At 37.6% G+C, this 22,113-nt stretch overlaps 1 protein-coding gene across 6 annotated transcripts in view; it reads left to right on the plus strand.

Annotated features, from left to right (window-relative positions):
* The window catches only part of SYT1 (synaptotagmin 1), a 1,262,805-nt gene that overhangs the window by 1,059,766 nt on the left and 180,926 nt on the right, over positions 1–22,113 (plus strand). For all 6 annotated transcript variants that reach the window (XM_077111509.1, XM_077111511.1, XM_077111507.1 and 3 more), the window contains one exon: positions 18,158–18,342. In XM_077111509.1, the coding sequence (XP_076967624.1) occupies positions 18,158–18,342 (185 nt within the window). The remainder of the gene's footprint in view (positions 1–18,157; positions 18,343–22,113) is intronic.

The following is a 22,113-nucleotide window of genomic DNA, read 5'->3' on the forward strand; positions in this document are numbered from 1 at the left end:
ATGACATAAAGTTAACACAACTTATGTTATATGATAAGGGGATAAGACAGGGAAGAAAACAAAGATATTTGCCATATATATATATATATATATGCAAGCATATATATATATAATTAAAAAAGGAAGAAATTACTCATGACCATCCTAGTCTTCATTTCGGCAACTGGTCACATTGTCATAGTTCATATTTATAACTACCTGCTACCACTACCCATTCCATATTCCTTTTACCCTAAGCAAGCACTTCAGCTGGTTGTAGTTTTTTGCCTGGTGGGGTAAACTAAATCTTCACTTCTGAAGTTTCTAGGCTATTGGTAACCCTCCTTAAATTGGGCTGTTGCAGTTTTCCCTTGACTTTAATGATAGGGCATAGTTGTACTAAGAGACACTCCAAGGGATATATATATATATATGTATTTTTTTTTTTTTTTTTTTGGCAGTTTGGCATGGGAAGACACCAGGAAATGAACCTGGGTCTCTGGCATGGCAGGTGAAAACTCTGCCTGCTGAGCCACTGTGGCCTGCCCAGTGTATCTTTTTACAGGCAAACTTTTCTTTACCTTCATTGTACAGCAGCACCCTTATTTCTCCTTTATAGTTAAGCTCAATCATCCCAAGCCAGTATAACAATTCCCTTCTTTGCCTATTAATTCGGAGGTATGAGGAACCCAAAGTGGCTGGGTGACAGTCTTAACTTCTACTTTATGGAATCACTGCTGTGACTCCTAGCAGAAGCATTCCTCCCTTTGGAACTAAGGCTTTTAGATCAACAGAGCTTAAGGTTGTGGGGACAGGAAACACAACTTTTTCTAGTGGATCACCTATCTAGGGGTAGTAGTGAGTGGTTCCACTTCCATTTCTACTCTCTGACTACTAGCCTCATGAATCCAGACTATGGGAGAAAGCAGCAATGTAGAACATATACAGCCTACTGGTGAGCATTGCTGCAGACCTGAAAGGTATTACCACCCAGATGGCGCCATAATTGAGCCTTGAAAAGGCCAAATTCACTGTCTTATCAATCCAGCTACTTCAGGATGATGGGGAAAATGATAAAACAAGTGAATTTCATGAGCATGTGTCAATTCCCATATTTCATCTTCCATAAAGTAGGTTCTTGGTCAAAAGCAATGCTGTGTGGAAAAACATGATGTTGAATAAAGCATACTGCAAGTACGTGGATGGTAATTTTGGCAGAAAAACTATGTGCAATGAAAGTGTGATGGTTTGAAGCTGTATGTACCCCCAGAAAAGATCGTGTTCTTAAAGCTAATCCATTCCTGTGGGTGTAGGGCTTTTGGGTATGAGGTCTTTTGATTAGGTTATTTCAGTTGAGGTGTGCCCCAGGTAGGTCTTAATCCCCACATGGTGTCCTATATAAAAGATAAAATGTGGGGATAAAAGGCCATAAAGAAGCTGAGAGGAGAAAAAAAAAAAACCATAGAGAAGGTGAGAGAAAAAAGCCACAGACACTAAGCACCGAGAGAGACAGAAAACAGAGAGGAAGCCACTGAAACCAGAAGCCAGAGCAAAGAAATCCAGAAGAGAAGAGAGAGAGCAGTAGATATCACCATGTGCTACTGCTCTGGTGTAGAGGAGTCCAGATATCATTTGATGTTGCCTTGATTAGGACATTTTCACAATCTCAGAACTGTAAGCTTGTAAGTTGATAAAACCCTATTGTAAAAACCAGCCATTTCCGGTATATTGCATTTCATCAGCTTTAGCAAACAAAAACAGAAGGCAAATCCATATTGGATTAATTAGAAAAAAATATTGCCTCTTCCATAATGGAAGTAGTCCATTGTAATCAACCTGCCACCTGATAGCAAGCTGATCACCATGGGAAACAGTGCCATATCAGGAACTAAGTGTTGGTCGCTGTTGCTGGTAGATTGGGTACTCAGCAGTGGCTGTAGCCAGATGAGCTTTGGTGAATGGAAGTTCACATTGCTTAACCCATGAATAACCTCCATCCCTACCACTATGGCCACTTTGTTCGTGAGTTCATTGGACAGTGATGGGATGGCTATGGAAAGAAGCTAAATGATATCCACACGATGGGTCATCCTATCCATGAAGTGTTATAGCACTCCTTTGCTGAAGGTGCCCTCTGGTGAGCATTCACACGGGACACAAATATCTTCATATTTTTCATTCATTCAGAAATGTCTCTCCACATATTTCTCCTCCAAACTCTTTGTTACCAATTTTCCACTCATATTCCTTCCAAGTCCCTGACCATCCAGTCAAACCATTGGCCACAACCCATATAAATCAGTATATAAATGCATCTCCAGCCATTTCTCCTTCCAAGCAAAATGGGCAGCAATGTGCATTGCTCAAAGTTCTGGCCACTGGGAGGATTTCCCTTCACCACTGTCCTTCAGAGATGTACCAGAAAGGGGCTCTGGTGCTGCAGCTAACCACTTTTAGGTGGTACCTGTCTATTATACAGAACCATCTGTAAACCAGGTCTGAGTTTCCTCTTCCACAGTCAACTGATGGTAGAGAACACCCCATGAGGCTGTAGCTGCAGACTTAGAAAAAGAAGGTAATATGGGAGAAGGAGTGGGACCATGAGCATTTGGGCTGCTTCCTCATGTAACTTACCTGTGTCTTCCAGGCCTGCTTAAGCAAGATCTCATGTATACCATTTCCATTTGCCTATGGAGTGCTGCTGCGCATGCCCAAGTTTATGGCCAAGTAGATCAGACAACATGCAGTTCATGATAAGCAGCTTGGGTCTCACAGTAAGATGGTGGCTCATGGTTAGTGTTCAGTCTCTACCAAGGTCCAGTAGCAGGCCAAAAGCTGTTTCTGAAAAAGACAGTAGTTATCTGCAGAGAATGGAAGTGCTTTGCTCCAAAATTCTAAGGGTCTGTGCTCCAAAATTCTAAGGATCGGACCTGTTGGATAATATGGTCCAAGTGGCAGAGTAGTTTGCATGTCAAAGGCTCCTCTTGTTCTGATTACCACACAAAACTAGCTGCTTTTCAGGTCACTCAGTAAATAGGCCAGAGTAACAATATGTTGCCTCAAAAATCCGAAGATGCCAATTAAGCATTGAGCCTCTTTTGGCTATAGGAGGGGCCAGAAGCAATAGCTTATCCTTCATATCTTGAAGCATATCTTAGAAGACTATCTTGACATACCCCATACCACCAGATGCCTAGAAATTTCACTGAGGTAGAAGGCCCTTGAAATTTGTGTTGTTTTATCTCCCACCCTCTGACACACAAATGCCTTACCAATAAGTCTAGAGTATCTGCTACTTCTTTCTTGCTAGGTCTAATCAGCACAATGTCATCAATATAATGAACCAGTGTGAGGTCTTGTGGAAGGGAAAGATAATCAAGGTCCCTGGAGACTAGATTATGGCATAGGACTGGAGAGTTGATATACTCCCGAGACAGGACAGTGAAGGTGTATTGCTGGCCTTACCAACCAAAAAAAAAAAAAAAAAAAAAAAAAAAATTGTTCCTGTTGGTCTTTATTAGCAAGTATCAAAAAAAATTGCATTTGCCAGATCAGTAGCTGCATACCAGGGGATGTGCTGATTTGCTCAAGCAATGATACCATATACAGAGGAGCAGCTGCAACTGGACTTATCATGTGGTTAAGTTTATGATATTTCACTGTCATATCCCAAGATCTGTATGTTTTCTGCACAGGCCAAATAGAATTAAATGGGCATGTGGTAGAAATCACTACCTGTGGTAATTTGAAGTTTATAAACCCCAGAAAAACATATTCTTAAACCTAATTTATTCCTGTGAGCATGAACCTATTGTAGGACATTTGATGAGGTTACTTTAGTGAAAGTGTGGCCCAACTCAATCGAAATGGGCCTTTGTCCTATTACTGGAGTCCTTTATAAACAAAATGAAATTCAGACAGGGAAAGAGAAAGCCAGAAGGAGCAGCCAGAAGCTGAAAGTCAGTGGAACTCAGAAGAGAAGGGAGAGAGCAGGAGAGGTCAACCATATTTGTTACTATGTGACAGAGAAGCTAAGGACCAAGGATCACTGGCAGCCAGCTACAGACTGCCATAGTCTTCTGAGAGAAAGCATAGTCTTGATGATGACTTGATCTTGGATTTCTCCTAGCCAAAAATCATGAACCAGGAAGTTTCCATTTTTTAAGCCAATCTATTACATGGTACTTGCTTGAGCAGCCAAGTAAACTAAAACTCAAGCCTTGCATCCTTTAAGGGTTATCTCAAATGAAATTCAGTGGCAAGTATTCTTGCCTTTTTTGCAGCATTGAAGTCACACTTTTCCTTAAAATATTCTTTTCTTTCAGGTAAGAGGAAGAAATAAGGAGAAAACCAGAAAGATGAATATCACAGTAGCTCAGGAAAAAAATAGTGTAAAGGTGATGGTGGCACTAATCTTTGCAATCCCTCCAGGAATACAGTGTTGCTTCTTTTTTACTATTTTGCTAGGTAGGGACAGTTCTAGTGACTTCCACTTGGCCTTTCCTACCATAATATGCATCACTCCACAAGTCAGGGAACCAACGTGGGGATTCTGCCAGTTGTTCAGTATGTCTATTCCAATTATGCATTCTGGAACTGGGGAAATAACCATAGATTGGGTCAGGGAACCCACTGGATCCACTGTGAGAGGGATCTCAGCTAAAACTCCATTGCTTATCTAACTTTCATAAGCAACTACTCTGATTGGGAACCACAGTGATGTTTTGGGTCTCCTTAGAACTAATGTCAGTTCCAAGCCAGCATCTAATAATCCTTGAAATGTCTGATCATTTCCCTTTTCCCACTGTACAGTCACCCTGGTAAAAGGCTATAGGTCCCTTTGGGGAAGGCTGGTAGGAAGATTAACGGTATAAAGTTTTAGCAGGATAGCAGATTCCTCCCCCAAAAGGATCCCACCTTCCCTTCATTCAGGGGTTCTGAATCTGCAAACTGTTTCAAATCTGGGAATTAATTGAAGGACTATGACTCTGTTTTTGTGATTCAAGCTAGACTTTTGTTTACTTGACCTAGTGCTCTTCTGCTTATACAAATCAATTAAGAATTGAGTAGACTGCCCAACCATTTCACTTCTAGGTGCCCTGTGGCCAACTAGCTGATGTCATAAGTCTCTGTGAATCAGACTATTACTGCTTTGACTCTGCTGTTCATTCTGGTAACCATGCCCACAGTTTCATTGTCAATTAAATGCTGGAACTTGGCTTCTGCAAATCCAGAATCCAATCATCTCCATTTTGTTTAAGGATCCAAGTTCACTGATAGCATCTACAGTAATAGATGACCTATGGGAAGAGCAGCCACAGAGCTCTTCAGGGGTGATTAGACTACTTACAAATTTATTCCTAAAAGTTCTGGTGAAAGGCATGCCCTTTGGTCACTCCTGGGGTAGATGAGCAGGTCTTATATGATAAATCCTATAACTTTACAATCTCTATAAACCTTTGGATACCCTCATCTACATTGGATCCACCTGTTCTAGTATTTTAACTTAGGCAATGGCGGTTGTTGGCTCGTAGACCAAGCTTCAGCCAATCACCCAAATAAATTGTTAGAGTCCTTTCTAACCTCTCAAGTTACAGAATTTCTGCTTAGTGGGCCCATATCAATAAATTCAGGCTAATCTAACTTTATATTCCATCCACCATTATCCCACACTTTTATTGTCCATTCCCAGGCATAGTCCCCTGATTTCTGTCTATATAAATTAGAAAAATCATGCAGTTCTCTTGCAGTATAGCACATCTCCCCAAGGATCACACTATGTACCTCACCTTTCAGGGATATTGGGACTTTAGTTTTAGATATGGAAGAAAATAGGAGTGGTGGCATTGGGCTATGAGAGAAATTAGCACTGTTTTGCAAGCCAACTATCTTATGGCACTCTATTGCAGTTTCATTTAGTGAAACATGTTCAGTATCTTCAGGCAGAGGTGTGAGGGCTATTGCCTCTGAGCAAGCAGTTATAGGTTTAACAGACACAGCAGGGTTAGGTTCAGATGGAGGCTGGGTAGCTAATTCCTCAGGGCAGATTGGAGGTGCAGTGGCTGATTCCTCAGGGGAGATCATTAAAGGTTTATCTGGCAAAGAAGACTCATCAAAATCTAGGGTTTCAGTGTCACCATTATCATCATTATCAGCCCATACATCTGCATTCCAATTTTTAGGTTCCCATTCCTTTCCAATGAATGCCCACACTTTAACAGCAGACACCCTGCAAAGTTGTGATTCAAGTTATATTGTAATTTAGCTACTTACACAATGAGACTCTGGGTCTGATTTTCAGAAATCTCAAATCTGCAATTACAAGAAATAAGAGTTTCTTTCAGGGCTCACACTAACAATTTCATGTGGTACTTGAGCTGTGAATTTGAAGCCTTGAGCTCATTCCTTTTTTTAACAACTTTATCCAGTATATTTAGGGGCAACCAGCCAACGTAATTATACTTTTTAGCTCCACAAAAGTTTGTGGCATATCAAATACACTATCACCCAGAGCCTTGCCTCTTATAAGAGTTTGAGTAGCAGTATCCAATGGTGCTACTTTGCATGTTAATATTGCCAATTCACACCACAGACTATCAGTGCCATATTGAGCATTTTAAATAGAGTCACTAATACATTTGAATCTAATGAGATTAGAGAATTATTTTGGTTTGCTAATGCTGCCGGAATGCAATATACAAGGAATAGAAAAGCCTTCATAAGGAAAATTTATTAGGTTACAAGTTTTTAAGTTCTTAAAAATGTCCAAATTAAGGCTTCAACAAGAGGGTACCTTCACTCAAGAAAGGTCAGTTCCCATTCGGGGTTTCTCTGTCACATGGGAAAGCACATCTACAGGCCCTTTGCTCTCAGGTTTCATTGATTTCAGCTCCTGATTCCAGTGGCTTCCTCACTGAGCTTCTGTCTGTCTCTAAACATTTCCAAATGTTTGTGTCTGAGGCTTCTCCAAAATATTCCTCTCTTAAAAAGATTTTGGTAAACTAATCCAGACCCATCTTGAATGGGTAGAGTCACATCTGCATCTAATTAAAAGGTCATACCTGCAACTGGGTATGTTACATCTGCATGGAAACAACATAATCAAAAGTCCCACCCTGCAACATTGGATCAAAATGAAAAGAACATGGCTTTTTTGGAGTACATAACAATTTCAAACCAGTACAAAAATCAATTCCCAAAACCCCAGAATCAACTCAGAAGTCTCATCTTTAAGATCATGTTTCTCAGGAACCACTCTCCATACCAAATCTGTATTAGACAGGGTTCTCCAGGGAAATAGAACCAACAGAAGATTTAAATATATAATGTCAAGATTATGAGATTTATTATGGAAACTGGCTCATTCAAATGTGGGGATTGGCAAGTCCAAATTCTACATGGCAGGTGGCAAACTGGGAACTCCAGGGAAGATTATGATGAATTCCCCAGGAGAAACTGGCTGGCTGAAATAAAGATAGAAATTCTTCTTTCTGACTACTAAAATTAACAGTTCTCCCTTTACTGCCTTCAATGGATTGGATAAGACTTATCTCATTGCTGAATGCAATCTCTTCTCTTGACTGTAGATGTGATCAGCTGTAGATGCAATCAACTGATTACTTAAATCCATGAAATAGCCTCACAATAACAATCAGACCGGTGCTTGCTTGACCCATCAACTGAACACCATAACCTGGCCAAGGTGACACATGAACTTATCTGTCACACCATCCAAGTACAGTTTAAGCACACAGCAGATTGTCAGTGAGAATAAATGAAAGATTAATGACTGAATGAAAGAATGAGCTTTTCCTTCCACCACTGTTGGTGAATTTTGTATTGATACTTGGGAAAGGAGGATTTTTTAATTTGGAATCCAAAGGTCTCTCAAATCCAGGTAACTATGAATGATCGTTACTGGAGTACCACACACTCCCACCTGTGTAAAGATTTATATATACATAATGTCGGGACTTGAATCTATAGAATAGTTTCTGCCAAAGTTCAGTGGGCACTTAAGACTGAAAAATGAGGCCGGCTACTCCATATAGCAAAATAGTCACAGTTTACCAGAAAACTTACAGACTGGCAGCTAGACTTCGAACGCCACAGGATATTCAGAGTAGCTTTCCTCACCACCCAGGGCGTTACAGTGGGTTATATAGGGTAAGGACAAGGAAGGCACAGAGACAAATTGGGATATGCAAGATGAAAACATGTTTCTTTGAAATTACTGATAGGTTTCAGGAGTAGTTTAGTGCAGATAACTATCATGCTTAGGAATGTGCATGCGAGCTTTAAAATACACCTGATAGGATGCAGGCCATAGTGGCTCGGTAGGCAGATATCTCACCTGCCATGCTAGAGACCAGGGTTTGATTCCCAGTGCCTGCACATGCAAAAAAAAAAAAAAAGTAAATATATACCTAATAGGGAAGTTGTTTTTTTTTCCTTATCTAGGAATTTATGGCTTCTCTGGTTTATGGCTTCTCACACACACGCACACTCATGCACTTATTTTGTCATGAAGAGTCCCTGCTTTTGCCATATTTTTAAAGGAGCATATGATTCAAAAGACATTTAGAGCTACTATTCTCAAAAATGAGGATAATGTAAGTTTGTCTAACACCCAGGAGCCCAGAATGGGTTGAAACGATTTTAGTTTATAGTGAGAAATGTTTTCATTCTGACCTCTGATTCATTGGTTTAATCTTAAGCCATACTCTGTATGATTTTGTACACTATTTCAAATCTTCTGTTTAACATTCTGTCTTCAGGGGTGGTTAATGAGTATATTAATCCACATTTCTCCAGAGCTTTTTTTTCCCCTCTTGCATTCTGTAATTTAGAAGAAGCTTTCAAATGCAAGGCTTATTTTGTTTTTTGCCAAATTTTGAAGAAAAAAAAAAAGACTATCCTTGTGTGAAATTATTCATAAACTATCTCAAAAGCATAGCTTTGAAATACAGATTTTTTTCCTACTAGCTAATAGCAAAGTAATTATTTTCATATTGTATTCTGCATCTTGTATCAATGTATGATGATCTAGAAAGAAGATGGATTATTTTGTATAAAATTAGTAGTTGGCAAAAACCCAAAATGAAGAAACATATAAATTATTCATAAAATAAATTAACACACAAATTTGTGCAGTGTTGAGGCATTCAGATGACAAAATAAGATATGTTGAAGGTAGAAACTGCTTAAAATTATAGTTAAATTTTTGCAATGACAATAACAAAGATGTGTCATCTTTGAGGCTCTTGTTCTGATGCAGATGTTTCAAGCTTATTGTTTTAGTTTGCTAAATGCTGCTGGAATACAACATATCAGAAATGGAATGGATTTTAAAAGGGAATTTATTAAGTTACAAGTTTATAGTTCTAAGGTCACAAAAATTTCCAAACTAAGACATCCAGAGAAAGATATCTTGACTCAATGAAGACCAATGTCTGTCACATGGGAAGGCACATGACTGGCATCTGGTAGTCCTTGTTCCTGGTTCCATTGCTTCCAGATTTTGATGCCAGTGGTTTCCTCTCTAAGCATCTATGGACCTTCAGCTGGCTCCTTTGAGACACAAATCTGTGTTCTTACTTCCTTAGCATCTCATGGAAAGGCACATGGTGATGTCTACTGGGCTCTGCATCTCCAAATATCCATGTCTAGTCATCTGCTCTCTCTGTGGGCAACTCCAAGCATCTCCAAATTTCTGCATCTCTGTTGGCTCTGAAGCCATTGTGCTTTCTCAAAAATGTCTCCTCTTTTTAAAGACTCCAGTAAATCAATCAAGACCCATCTTGAATTGGCAGAGTCATATCTTCATCTACTCAAAAGGCCATATCCACAATTGGGTGTGTAACATCTGGGTGGAAGTAATCTAATCAAGAGGTCACACCCACAATTGAGTGGGTCAATCTGCATGCAAACAGTCTATCCAAAGGTTTCCACCCTGCAATACTGAATCAGAATTAAAGGACATAGCTTTTCTGGGGTACACAACTCTTTCAAACCAGCACATATCTTTCTCAGACAGGAAATTATAGCTCATCTTATGAAAATACTATGGATTTTATGTTGTCTCTGAAAATGGTGAATGGGAATGGAGTTGATAGAAAATGCAGAGCTGTATTTGAAAGTGAAATCAAGGCATAAATACAAAAACCAGTGAGTTCACCCTTGATTAAACTTAGCACCCAATGAGTAAATCTACCAAAATAATGTCGGGCTAGAAGACTGCAGCTGCTAACTGTGAATCAAAATGAAGAGAGGCTGTCAACTCTCCTTCTACTTGAGGTCAAGAACATGGCTATGCACATTGCTTTCTTCTCATCTAATGTGAGAGTGCTGTTAAGTTTTGCAGTACTGAGATAGGTGTTTTAGAGAACACAAACTAAATCTATTTAGAAATGAGAGCTCAGAACCTCCCTGAGGACACTATGGCAAATACCACATATGCTAGTTTGAGTATATTATGTACTCCAGAAAAGCCATGTTTTAATCCTGAGCCAATATTATATGGAAACTTTTGATTAGATTATCTCCATGGAGGTGTCCATGGCATGCCCAGTTGTGGGTGTGAACTTTTCATTAGATGGAGATGTGACCTCACCCATATCAGGTAGGTTTTGCTGTGTTTATTGGAGTCCTTTGAAAGGGGAATATTTTTGAAGAAACTACAAATGCTTGGAGCCAAAAGAGAGAGCTGAACAGGTGCAAACACTTGGAAAACAATTGCTTCAGATGCAACACAAGACCCAGGGCCCACCAGATGTCACCATGTGCCTTCCCATGAGATACTAAGCAGGCTGGAATCCAGAGTTGTGTCCCAGAGGAGCTTAATGAAGGCCCAAAGATGTCAAGTGAGGAACCCCACAGGAAACAGAAGCTGAAAGCAACAGAGCCCACAAGCAAGAAACCAGCAGATGCCAGTCACATGCCTTCCCAGTTCATAGAGGTGTTCTAGAGCATCACCCTTCTTGAGTGAAATTAACCTCTTATTGGTGCCTTAATTTGGACATTTTTCAAAGTCTTAGAACTGTAAACTTGTAACTTATTATATTCCCTTTTTAAAAAACGTTCCATTTCTGGTATATTGCATTCTAGCAGTTTAGCAAACTACTACACCACACAATGATTTGTCTTAACAACAGGAATTTATTGGCTCATGGTTTTAGGGGCTAGAATTTGCTTCCTTTTGGAGTTGGTAAAGTTCTGGTTATATGGCAAGCTTTGGGTTCCTTGCCTTCCCATCACAAGGCAATGTCTTCTCCTTTCTTTTCCAGGTTCCAATGACTTCTGGCTTCCATTTCCTTTCTATGGCTTTCTCTTTTTCCCATGTCCATACTTGTAAGGAATTCAGACATGTTGGGTTAAGGCCCACCCTCATTCAGTTTGGGACATCATAACTTAATTACAACTTCTTCAAAGGTCTTATTTACAAATGGATACACATTCACAGGTCAAGGGGTTAGAACCTAAAACATGTCTTTTCATGGGGATATGATTTAATCCCCAACACCCATGGAATAGGCCTCACTAGCCATATAACACTTTGTGTAAATTAGCAAAAGTACTTCCCCCAGCTGCTCATTCTATAGGCCTCAGCTGCAATGCATCTCTGATGAGTGGACTCCATATTTGAGAACATAAATATGATACAAAACTCCTAAATAATAGTGCTAAAGACTTCCCATTTATAAATATACACTCTGAAACAGCTTTATTCTTTATGAAACTTTCCTCTCAATTTCATAATGTTCTATTAAAAAAGGGTATTTGGAGAGTCAACTTATCGAATATATATATACATACATATATATATGCACCAGAGCCTCTTAAAGAATTTAAATATATATATATTTATTGCCAAAACTGCCCAGGAATAAAAAAATGAAGTTTTTCAATCTGGGAGTTACATATTTATTGTAGGAAGAATATTTACTCCTTGATTTCTTCAGTAAACATACCCTATGGAGTACTTCATTTGTACACAAGAGCCTATTAAACCATGTAGATCCCGTTTGAAAATATGCCATAGTATATTCCAAATGCTCTGATTTTTGCAAATATAAGAAATTGTCCTATTTTAATAAAGTAAATAAAATCTAGCTTTTGACACCATAGAAATGAATATTAAGTTTCATGTTTACACAAACCTTCATAGCACTGTATCCCAGCCCTGAGAAAATTGCCTGTCTCATAGTAAATGCTCAGTAAATATGTGTTTAATTGAATAATTTCTTTTTTAAAGTGCTCAATTTATGCCTACTTCCCATGAAAGAACAGTTTCTCTTGATAGGCAGAAATCTTTTTTTTTTTTTCAAACAAACACCTGCCAATACAATTTTTTTCTAATGGTTCCAAGTTTTTTTAAATTTTGTTTGCATCAATTATCAGTGCTTCACATCATGAATAATCTAACAAAAAAATGATTGGTGAGTCAATAAGACATGAATTTCATGTGTTAGAATGGAGTTTATTAATATGATTTTTACATTTATACAAATTATCTGATTTTTTTAATTTTAAATAATACATATTTTTATCAGTTTGATGTAAACCATGCAATGTAATTTACCACATAGTCAATATTTCCTACAGGGTAGGGTTAGAGACAAACAAGGCATTCTAACAACTGTATCCAATATATTTATTTAAAATATCCATCAAACTTAAATGCAACTTGTAGTGAGCCTCAAAAAATAAATGTCATCTAAAAATTGAAGAGGGAAAAAAAATAGCATCTCAGAAGAAAAGGAATAGACTTTACAAAAACATGGGGATGGAATTAAGCAGGAAACAATGAGTCACCCAGTCTGATCAGACTAGTGATGGGTGGGGAAGGAAAAATGAGGAAAATGATAAGTAGAGTTGGCCAAAGTATACAGAAATTTGAAAGATATGCCAAAAATAATTGAAAATTAGATTTTAGAAAATTTTATGTGACAACAATGAGTGGGTAAACTGGGGAGAGGAGATAATTTATGGGAAGGGCGAACAGATAAGAAGTAATGTCAGGCCTTCTCTAAAGAGAAATCATGTTTTTCAACAAAAGGCATGTAAGTACAAATTGAATTCTAAATGTTCCCAAATTATGTCCAATGAGACAGAAACAACAACAACAAAAAAGATAGAAGCAATGACAGAAGTCATATATGTGGGTTGGAGAACTCGTTTGAGGAGAAGAGGGAGGCTGTGTAGGAAACATTCTATGGGCAGTTGGGAATGCAGGTTTAGAGTCCAGAAGAGAAGCAGAATGGAATGACTGGACTAAAAGTTGAAGACAAAGGAAAGGTTGTGTTCGACAATGGGTGAATGTGAAGAACCTTGAATAACGACCACACTTAAGAGTTGGGAATGGGAGCAGAGAGAGAATATTGCAGGCAGACAGGGATATGCGAATAATGGCAGCAATGTGGAATCAAAAACAGAAATTTCAAGAAGGAAGGTGATCAATGTTTGGATTTAGCAAGAAGGAAATCAGTTACTTTTGAGAAAGTCTTGGGCAGGGTCCTGTGGTCATGGGAATGGTTGCAGAAAAGATAGATAAAAGGGGTAGATAGAAAGAAAGAGAGCAGAAAACAGAGGAATAGCCCACAGTACTATTCCAGTTGTATTCTGCATGCAGCATATATCACGAATCTCTTGAGGGCCCTCATAGTCCCCTATTTCTGCTGTAACAAATTACCACAAATTTACTGGCATAAAACATACACACACACAAATTTATTAGGTTCCAGTCCTGATGGTCAAAAGTCCAAAATGGGTCTCACTAGCCTAACTCAAGTTGTTGGCAGGGCTGTGTTCCTTTCTGGAGGCTCTAGGGCAGAATGTATATTCTCACCTTGGCATCTCTTGGCTCATGGTCCCCTTTCTCTACCTTCGAAGTGCAGCGTCTTGAATCACTCTCTCTGACTCTGATACTTCTGTTTCCCTCTTTCATTTGCAAGGACCCTGATGATTACAGTGGTCCCACCCCAATATTCCAGGGCAATCTCCTCCTCTCAAAACTTAATCATATCTTTGTCCCGGCCTGAAGGGGCTTTTCCAGCCAAAAGACTAAAGAAAACACTAGGAACTGATTGAGACTTGAATTTTATTAGGGGACTTGGGTACAGGAGATGTGTCTCGGTGGCCAATTCAGATCGCCATGTGAAAGCTGTCATCATTGATCAGGAGGAGTAGACTTTTGTAGCGGGCACCAACAAGGAAGGACAGAGCAAAGGAGGTGCGTGCACATGCTGCTAGCAAAGTTAACTGTTTCTTAATGTTTGTCTCTCTGGGCACAACTTCTCATGGAGTTAACCTTGGGGAAGGATAGGGACGGCACAGAGCTGAGAGAGTAGTGCAGGGATAATTGCTGACAAATTTGGAAGAGTTGGGGAATATTAGAAAATGCAAAAACATTGTTACGGTATAATCTTCAAAAATCCCTTTTTCCATGTTCACAGGTTTTAGGGATTAGGACATGGATGTCTCTAAGAGATCATTCATTTTTTTCCTCTTGTAAGGGCTAAGTTAAAAATGTCAGGAGCAGTTTGAAATTAACTTGATTCTAACTTAGTTCTGATGCATTGGTTTACTTTTGGATCAAATAATAAATGTGAGCTTAATTCATTAACAAAAAACACAATATTGTAATGGAGAGCTTTTACTAGTCAATTATTTTAAGTTTTGTTAACATTCTTATAAAATTCCTTTTATTGATGGTCTGGTAGCAATAATAAGCTGATAGTTTTCTGCCAGTAACAATATTTTAATAAGCCTATTTTTGAAAGAAACTATGTTTTATTAAAGAAATTATTCTCAGCAGCATCTTGTCATATTACTTGCTTTGCTGTTTTTCTTTGTTTAAAATGTTCTTTTAAAGAGGCTTCAAAGTTAGATAGGGTTTTTCCATTCTTTGTATTCATCTATAATATACACATTTTAAAACCTAATAATCAAAACATATCTCGAACTATTCAATCTATAGAGCACTAGTTTTTCCTCTGTAAATCTGAAGTGATAATAACTAATTAACAAAACTACTGTGATCATTAAATGAGATAATATACACGAAACTGTAGCACAGTTCTTGGCCCTCCAATAAATCTTAGTTTAGTCTGAAATATATTCCATGAGACTCGCTCACTAATATGGAAACATGTTCCTATAAGTAATACAAATGCATAAAACTATAGATGTGCATTTTTAGTAAACTTATCAGACTTTAAATATTTGATTGCTCTGCCTGATAAAGTAAATCTTTAACATGGACATTCAAGTCAAATAACTCCATTTAATTAAAAAGTGGTGATTTCTCTATATAACTATTATTCTTCACTGCTCAGTCAGGTTTTTGAATGGGTAGCCATGCACAGTTTTTATGGAATCTTGATTTCCTAATATTATCTATAAATTTACATGGTCTTGTATCATTTTTTTTTATGAAGAGAGTGATATCCTAACTTACTAACTGGATTTTCCCTTTATGAGAAGAACAAGCCTCTTTTTATTCCCAGTTCTTAGAAGATGCTCAATTAATATTTGTGGAGAGAATAATTAGTCTCCGAACAAGCATGGATAAATCCTATTGTATATTACCCAAATCACAGACAGGAGAGAAGATATTTTTCTGACTTAAAAACAAACAAACAAAACACATGTTCCAGTTTGGGTTTGAGAGACCAATAATGGGACTGCCATGTGTGTTTTCAGCATGTTTTAGTACTAGCTCCTCTCTTATTAGCAAGGTTCTTTTTCCAGATGGCAGTGGCTATCTGGTTTCTAAAATTCTTTGGTAATTAAAATACAGTTCTTCATTATTTAATTTATCAATATAAATTTTTGAAGTCTATAAAATCTAAATTCACATTTAATGTTACCGTTCCACAAAACGGTAACATTAAAGTTTTTTAAAAATTATTTAAAGATGCCAATAAGTCATTAGGAAAATTCTACTAATAATTTAATGTATTCAGCCCAGCATATTCAAAAGTAAAATTAAGCTACTCTGAAGATGCACTGAAAGCAAATCTAGAAGCCAGCGGTGCTTAAAGAGATAAAAGTTATGAAATAAAAGTTTTTCAGTGGCTTTAATTTACCTTCATGTTTCTTTGTTATTCCACATTCCTATCTCTTTAACTCCGTTTGATGAATAATGTTTCTATGCTTTCACTCTCTATTTTCTTTTTGTGAACTTGTCAAATCATCTCCGTCTTGTTCTATGTAATTTAGGAGACTTTTATGTAGTTCTCCGACTGGGAAAATAATTTACAAGGTTGAAAATGAAGGTTCATTTTTAATGTTGTCCTGCCAGCAGTGAATATATATATTCCTTTGGTCGAGTATGCCAGCATTTTAACTAGATCAGAAGAGGCAGAAGCTTGAATCAGGTATTATAATGATTTTGTTGGTATTAAAGTTTAAATTTTTTAAATTTAAAATTCATATTTTTTAAATACGAATTGTTTAATGAGAGTATAGGACTATAAGAAAACATGCCTTGGATGTGGGTTATCTATAGCCTTTGCACAAATATTTCTTTGGCAGAAAATACAATTTCGGAGGTTGTAATTTCATAGGTCCTTAGGTCAACATTTAGCATCCAGTCATCACTTAGAATAATATGAACAGTGCGTATTCTACCCTACAAAACTAAATGAAGGAGAGCAAAAAGAGTGGATTTCTGAATTTTGAAGAGAGTTTAATTTCTAAGTGTCTTGACTTTATTAAAGTACTCCTGACTTGATATTCAGCAATAGTTGGTACTAATTTATGTAACTAGAAGAAAATAGCAATGTTTTTCATCATTTTAGCATCCAGTGCCTTTTAAAAAAAATTACAACAGATAAGTCTAATTACTTCTGGTTAATCACAACAGCTGTGATTTGTATCATGAATAATTCCTTTCCAATCAAAGTGAAATCCCAAATGTTTCTGCAAGACCTTATTTTTTATAAAGGCACGGTGGAGGGGATGCCAAATAAGAACATATGTTAACTTTTAGCAAATGGACAACTATAATAGAAAACTAAGTGTTTATTTAAGTGTATTTTTATATATGCTTATCATTTTACATAGGGCCTGTAAATCTGAAGGCTTCCCTCTTATTTAAAAATCACTGCTTCCTCCTTTGATTCCCTTTGCATTTCAACTGAACTCCTTTGTGTTTTCATCTCTTGCTTTTGATAGAGTTATTGTGTGCATGTTTTATGTACCTTCATACACCCTGAGATTTCTGTATTACCCACAGTACTTGGCCCTATATCTTGAGAATGAAGAAATAATAGCTAACATTCGTTGAACTTTTGCTACATGCCAGACAAGGTTCTAAGCTTGTTAGTATATTAACCCCCTTAATCTCTACAACTTGGTAAAATGAGTACCACTATTACCTTCACTTTATAGGAAAAGAAACAGGAACTCAGAAAGGTTAAGCAATCTCACCCGAATCATACAGCCTGTTAAGTCGTCAACCTGAATCCAAGCCTGCTTCTGAAACCATACACTTGACCATTTCCTGACCTTTGGAGACCCTCAGTGGTTAAATCTCCCCAGGACTGACTTTCAGAGAAGCTCCAAGGGCTTCTTCCTAACCTTCACCACCGTCAAGACTTGGTATCTGTTTTTGAGTTTGATTAATGTCTGCCTCCCCCACGGTACTCAGAACACGCTAAAAGAACCTGTGTTTGATAGTCGAGTAATAACTGCTTACATTTACTAAGCTTTTATCGCATGCCACGCATTGCATCTTATTATTTAATCCTCAGAAAGACTGTATGAGGTACCTGCCAATTTATCTCACTTTATAGTTGAGTAAACTGAGGCAGAGAAGGGTTCAGTAGCCTACGTAAGGTCATACACCTAGTAAAGGATGGAGTCAGTACTTAAACTCAAAGAGCCATGCTCTGAATGAATGAAGAAATGGATTAATGAAAATCTAGTTTACCAAATTAGGGAAAGCAATAGAGAGAAGGTAACTTTGACAAATCTGGAAGGGTAAAGTGGTAAAGATGGAAACACGCTAGGCAGAGGCAACAAGGCAGTCCCTAGAGCATAACAGGTGCTCAATAAATACGAGTAGGTGAATGAATGAGTGACTGAGTAAATGAACATGCAATAAACCATGGATTAAAAGGCTTTGCAAATGTGTCATTACTAATGTTCTCTGCACATTTTTTTTTCCTTTCAGTGCCACCGTGGGCCTTAATTGCCATAGCCATAGTCGCAGTCCTTTTAGTCCTGACCTGCTGCTTTTGTATCTGTAAGAAATGTTTGTTCAAAAAGAAGAACAAGAAGAAGGGAAAGGAAAAGGGAGGGAAGAATGCCATTAACATGAAAGATGTGAAGGACTTAGGGAAGACGATGAAGGACCAGGTAATGTGTTCCCGCCGTATTTCTTCTTGGCTGATGCTGTTAAAAAACCAGATAAACGTTTTCCTATTTTATGCCAGATAATTAAGTGGAGAGAAACAGCTGCTGGGCACATACCGTTGTTGCAGAGATGCTTTGCCATCCTTTCAGTCATTATTCAGCATCCCCGAGCACATAGACCAGGAAAGGGTGTCTCTGGCCACCTTTGCCACCTTGAGTCCAGCCTTCCAGAACCGTGCCTGAATATTGTGGTTATGTCTGTTTGCGTTTAGATTTAGAGAAACAGAATCAAATGTGCCTGAACGATCTTTTTCTTGGGCAGGAGATCTTTCCAGCATTTCCACTGTGTGCAGCCACTAGTAAATGACTGGGTCTGAAAGCTGTTCATCACACTGGATGAAAGCGACCATTCCTACATATCCATCCAGCTCTATAATTAGTCCTCAAGCATCATGAGTTACAGAAAGGAAGGGAGAGAAGTGAAAGCCGGCCCTAAAGAGCAGGACAGAGTTTTAAGGCAGAAGTCTTAGTTCTTCCCTTGGGAACAATTAAAACCGGAACACGGATAATAAAATCTATCCAGCTGAGTTGCTGTCCCAAGCCTAAAGAGCTATTTGGATGTCCTTTATGTTGTCGATTTTTACTAAATTAACTGAATAATTTGGTTGAGGATAATTAATATTAATAATGATAATGGTTAAATGCCTTGTTATTTTTTTAAATCATTCATATTGGACAATTCTAAAAATCATTTAATTCTTATGAAATAAATGTTGAAGTAGCCATTGTTTATAGAAATAACATTTTCAATTATTAATGTTTCCCACCAAATAATTCAAAAGTTGTGTTTATTCCTAAAAAGCGATATACACATGCAGTTTTCTAAAAAATTCCTTTTATAGTAATAATTACTACTAATTAAACTCAAATATGAATCTTCTCACTTAATCTTAAAAAACAACTTAAGCATGTGTTGTAATGGGCGTTTTTAATACATACCCAACTTGATAAATCTCTTTTCTCAAAGGCATTGTAGGATCTTGTGATGCTTCACTCCCAGCACTTTTGTTTTCGGAGCTACTTAATGTGTGTAATGCTTGCACTCACACCCACAGAGTTTCATCTGAGCTCAGGGCAAAAAGGGTTAAGTTTTTCTGACAGTCAACTAATCACAGCCACAGGAGACCTGTGCACAAATGTTCAACCACAGATGTCTAATAAGGATTTTTCTCTTTGGTTAATTTGTTAAGTGGAAACTGAAATTTTAAATTATGTCTTGCTTTACTCCAGCATTTTCCATAGCAAGCAGGACTTGATACAGATTTCTTTTTTTCTTTTTCTTTTAGAGATTTTTATTTAATATATCTAAGGTGGGGCCCAGAACATATATATATTTATAATTTTTTTATTTTATTTTTTTAAATATCAAAAAAACACCAAATAAACTCAAGCATTCGTATTTTGAGATACAGATTTCTTTAAACGATTTATTGGGAGATTAAATGTGTAAATAATCTCCTACGTAGATGTATCCTGAGTAATATATATGTTGATTTAAGCTATGTTTGTGAAAAAAATAATTTGAAAATACAATACCATCACTTTCATGACTTCAGTGAAATTCAAATATGGTGCCCTTGTGTCCTAGAATTAACAATAAAAAGTCCTGAATGATGTTAAATGATAGCCATAGCATTTCTTCCCGGGACAAGAAATTTATATTTTTATTTGTGGAATTTGTTCTGCATGATATAACACTGTAAGCTTCTATTATAGCAGTGATGTTTATTACCCCTGTTATGACCTGGATAAATGACCATATCTGAAGAGTACTAGATACATAGACTTGGTGGTGGTGGCTAATTTTATATTGATCACCAATTCCTTTGGATGGGCGGGGGGGGGGGGGGGCGGGCAGCGAAAATGAATGAAAAAAGAAAATACTAAGAAATCACTGACAGTTTCTAAAAATAACCTACCAAAACAAGGCATTAACGTTTGAACCACTCAAAAATATTCCTATTGATTTTAAGTAGATAACTTTGTTTACAGAGGTTTTAGCTAGCTCTTAAGTATAATTTATGAACAATTAAATGAAGGAAATGAAATACAGTTTGGGTAATGAAAATAGGCACCTTTGACAAGTATTTATATCACAGCAGCTTATGCTACTTTTTTTGGAGGGGGGTCATGGGCAGGCACCAGGCACCGAACCAGGGTCTCGGCATGGCAGGCAAGAATTCTGCCACTGAGTCACTGTCACACTGCCCAGCGTATGCTACTTTTTTTAAGACAAACAAAAAGCATCTAATAATGGCTTCTATCATTTTATGCAAAGGAAAGTAGAAGTAGCAAAATAGAATTGCAGATTTTAAGATGTTACCTTACATCCTCATCATCAGATCATCCAAATTCAAAACAGCATAAACATGATGTAGAATTATTCTTAAATAATTGCATTTTCAGAACTTTTGAAGTCTAATATTGATGTGAACATGGAGAAGATGATACAGATATCCTATGCCTCAGTCATTTTTTAAAAAGGACAGATGTGAGGGGCATTTTAGACATGATTGCTTAAGCTATATAGGTGCTAGGGCAATCAATAAGTTTTTCCTGTTTCAAATCATATAAAACCCACAGAAATTCAAATTTCATTTTCATGACTATGTGTCTATATGGTGAGATATTATAACTCAGAAAGAATGCTATAATTTTCTGTAATGAGAACAAAAAATAACCATAGATGGTGTTTTTCTGTAGCATCAGATATATATTGAGGTTAAGCTTTCGAGACTTAAGACTTGAGAATATGAAAAATGCAGAGGGAAAAACATCAACCTGTGATGTCATAGGTCTGGAAAGGTCATTTCTCCATGGTCTTCACTAATGTGCGTGGATATTTTAATTTTTATTTCTTCCTTCTCTGTCCTCCTTATCTGTGTTGTGTCTCATGACTGTTCTGGACTGTCCCTGCGGTAGGTCTCCTCTGCTCCTTGGACACCCCTAGTCAATGCTCAGATAGACGTAGTGGCCTGGCAGCTGGGGCTCCACAGCTGAGGGGGGTCCATTCTGACACACATCAAGAGGCTGAACTAAATTGATCTTTTTAAAGGGTTCTCATTTTCTACATGACTGGCATATATTAAGTACAAAAGTATTAGAAAGCTTCAGTCTTAAACTGCTGAGCACAGAAAGGAAATTCTGTCCCTTGTGCTGCCTTTTTTGAGTGCCTAATCAAATCCAAATTTCAGCAATGTAACTTACAATGAACAAAGGCTCCTCCGGTTGGGTGTGAACTAAGCACCATTTGCAGACCTAAGGCATGTGCATTAAAATCTTTGAAATTTAAAATAAGGCCTAATGTTCCCAACACAGTCTTTTCTAATATAATTTATCAAACTCTCAGAACTGCCAGGTTTATAGGCGTCCCCCCAACCCCTCGTTTCCTTCCATTGTGTGTGGGGGGCGGGGGGTGAGCATTGCTCTTGAGACATTATAATAGCTTCTGCTTTAATGGATCTGTATTTAATGGGATGGTACAGAAAATATCTTGCTTAAGCTCAGCCTTTGGGACAGGAATAGACTTAATCACTTCAGTGATGAACAGTGGCACTGAGAAATTATTAAAAATTTAGGCCTGTTTCATGCAGAATAATTGCAGAGATGGTCTTGCACCTTTTATTCGGGCAAGAACCACTTAGGGAGAAGAAGATTTAATATCTCAGCTATTTCAGATTGCACTGGCCTGAGACATGATATGTAAATTGTCAG

The sequence above is a fragment of the Tamandua tetradactyla genome, chromosome 7 (assembly GCF_023851605.1).
Source record: "Tamandua tetradactyla isolate mTamTet1 chromosome 7, mTamTet1.pri, whole genome shotgun sequence".
Classification (NCBI taxonomy): Eukaryota; Metazoa; Chordata; class Mammalia; order Pilosa; family Myrmecophagidae; genus Tamandua; species Tamandua tetradactyla.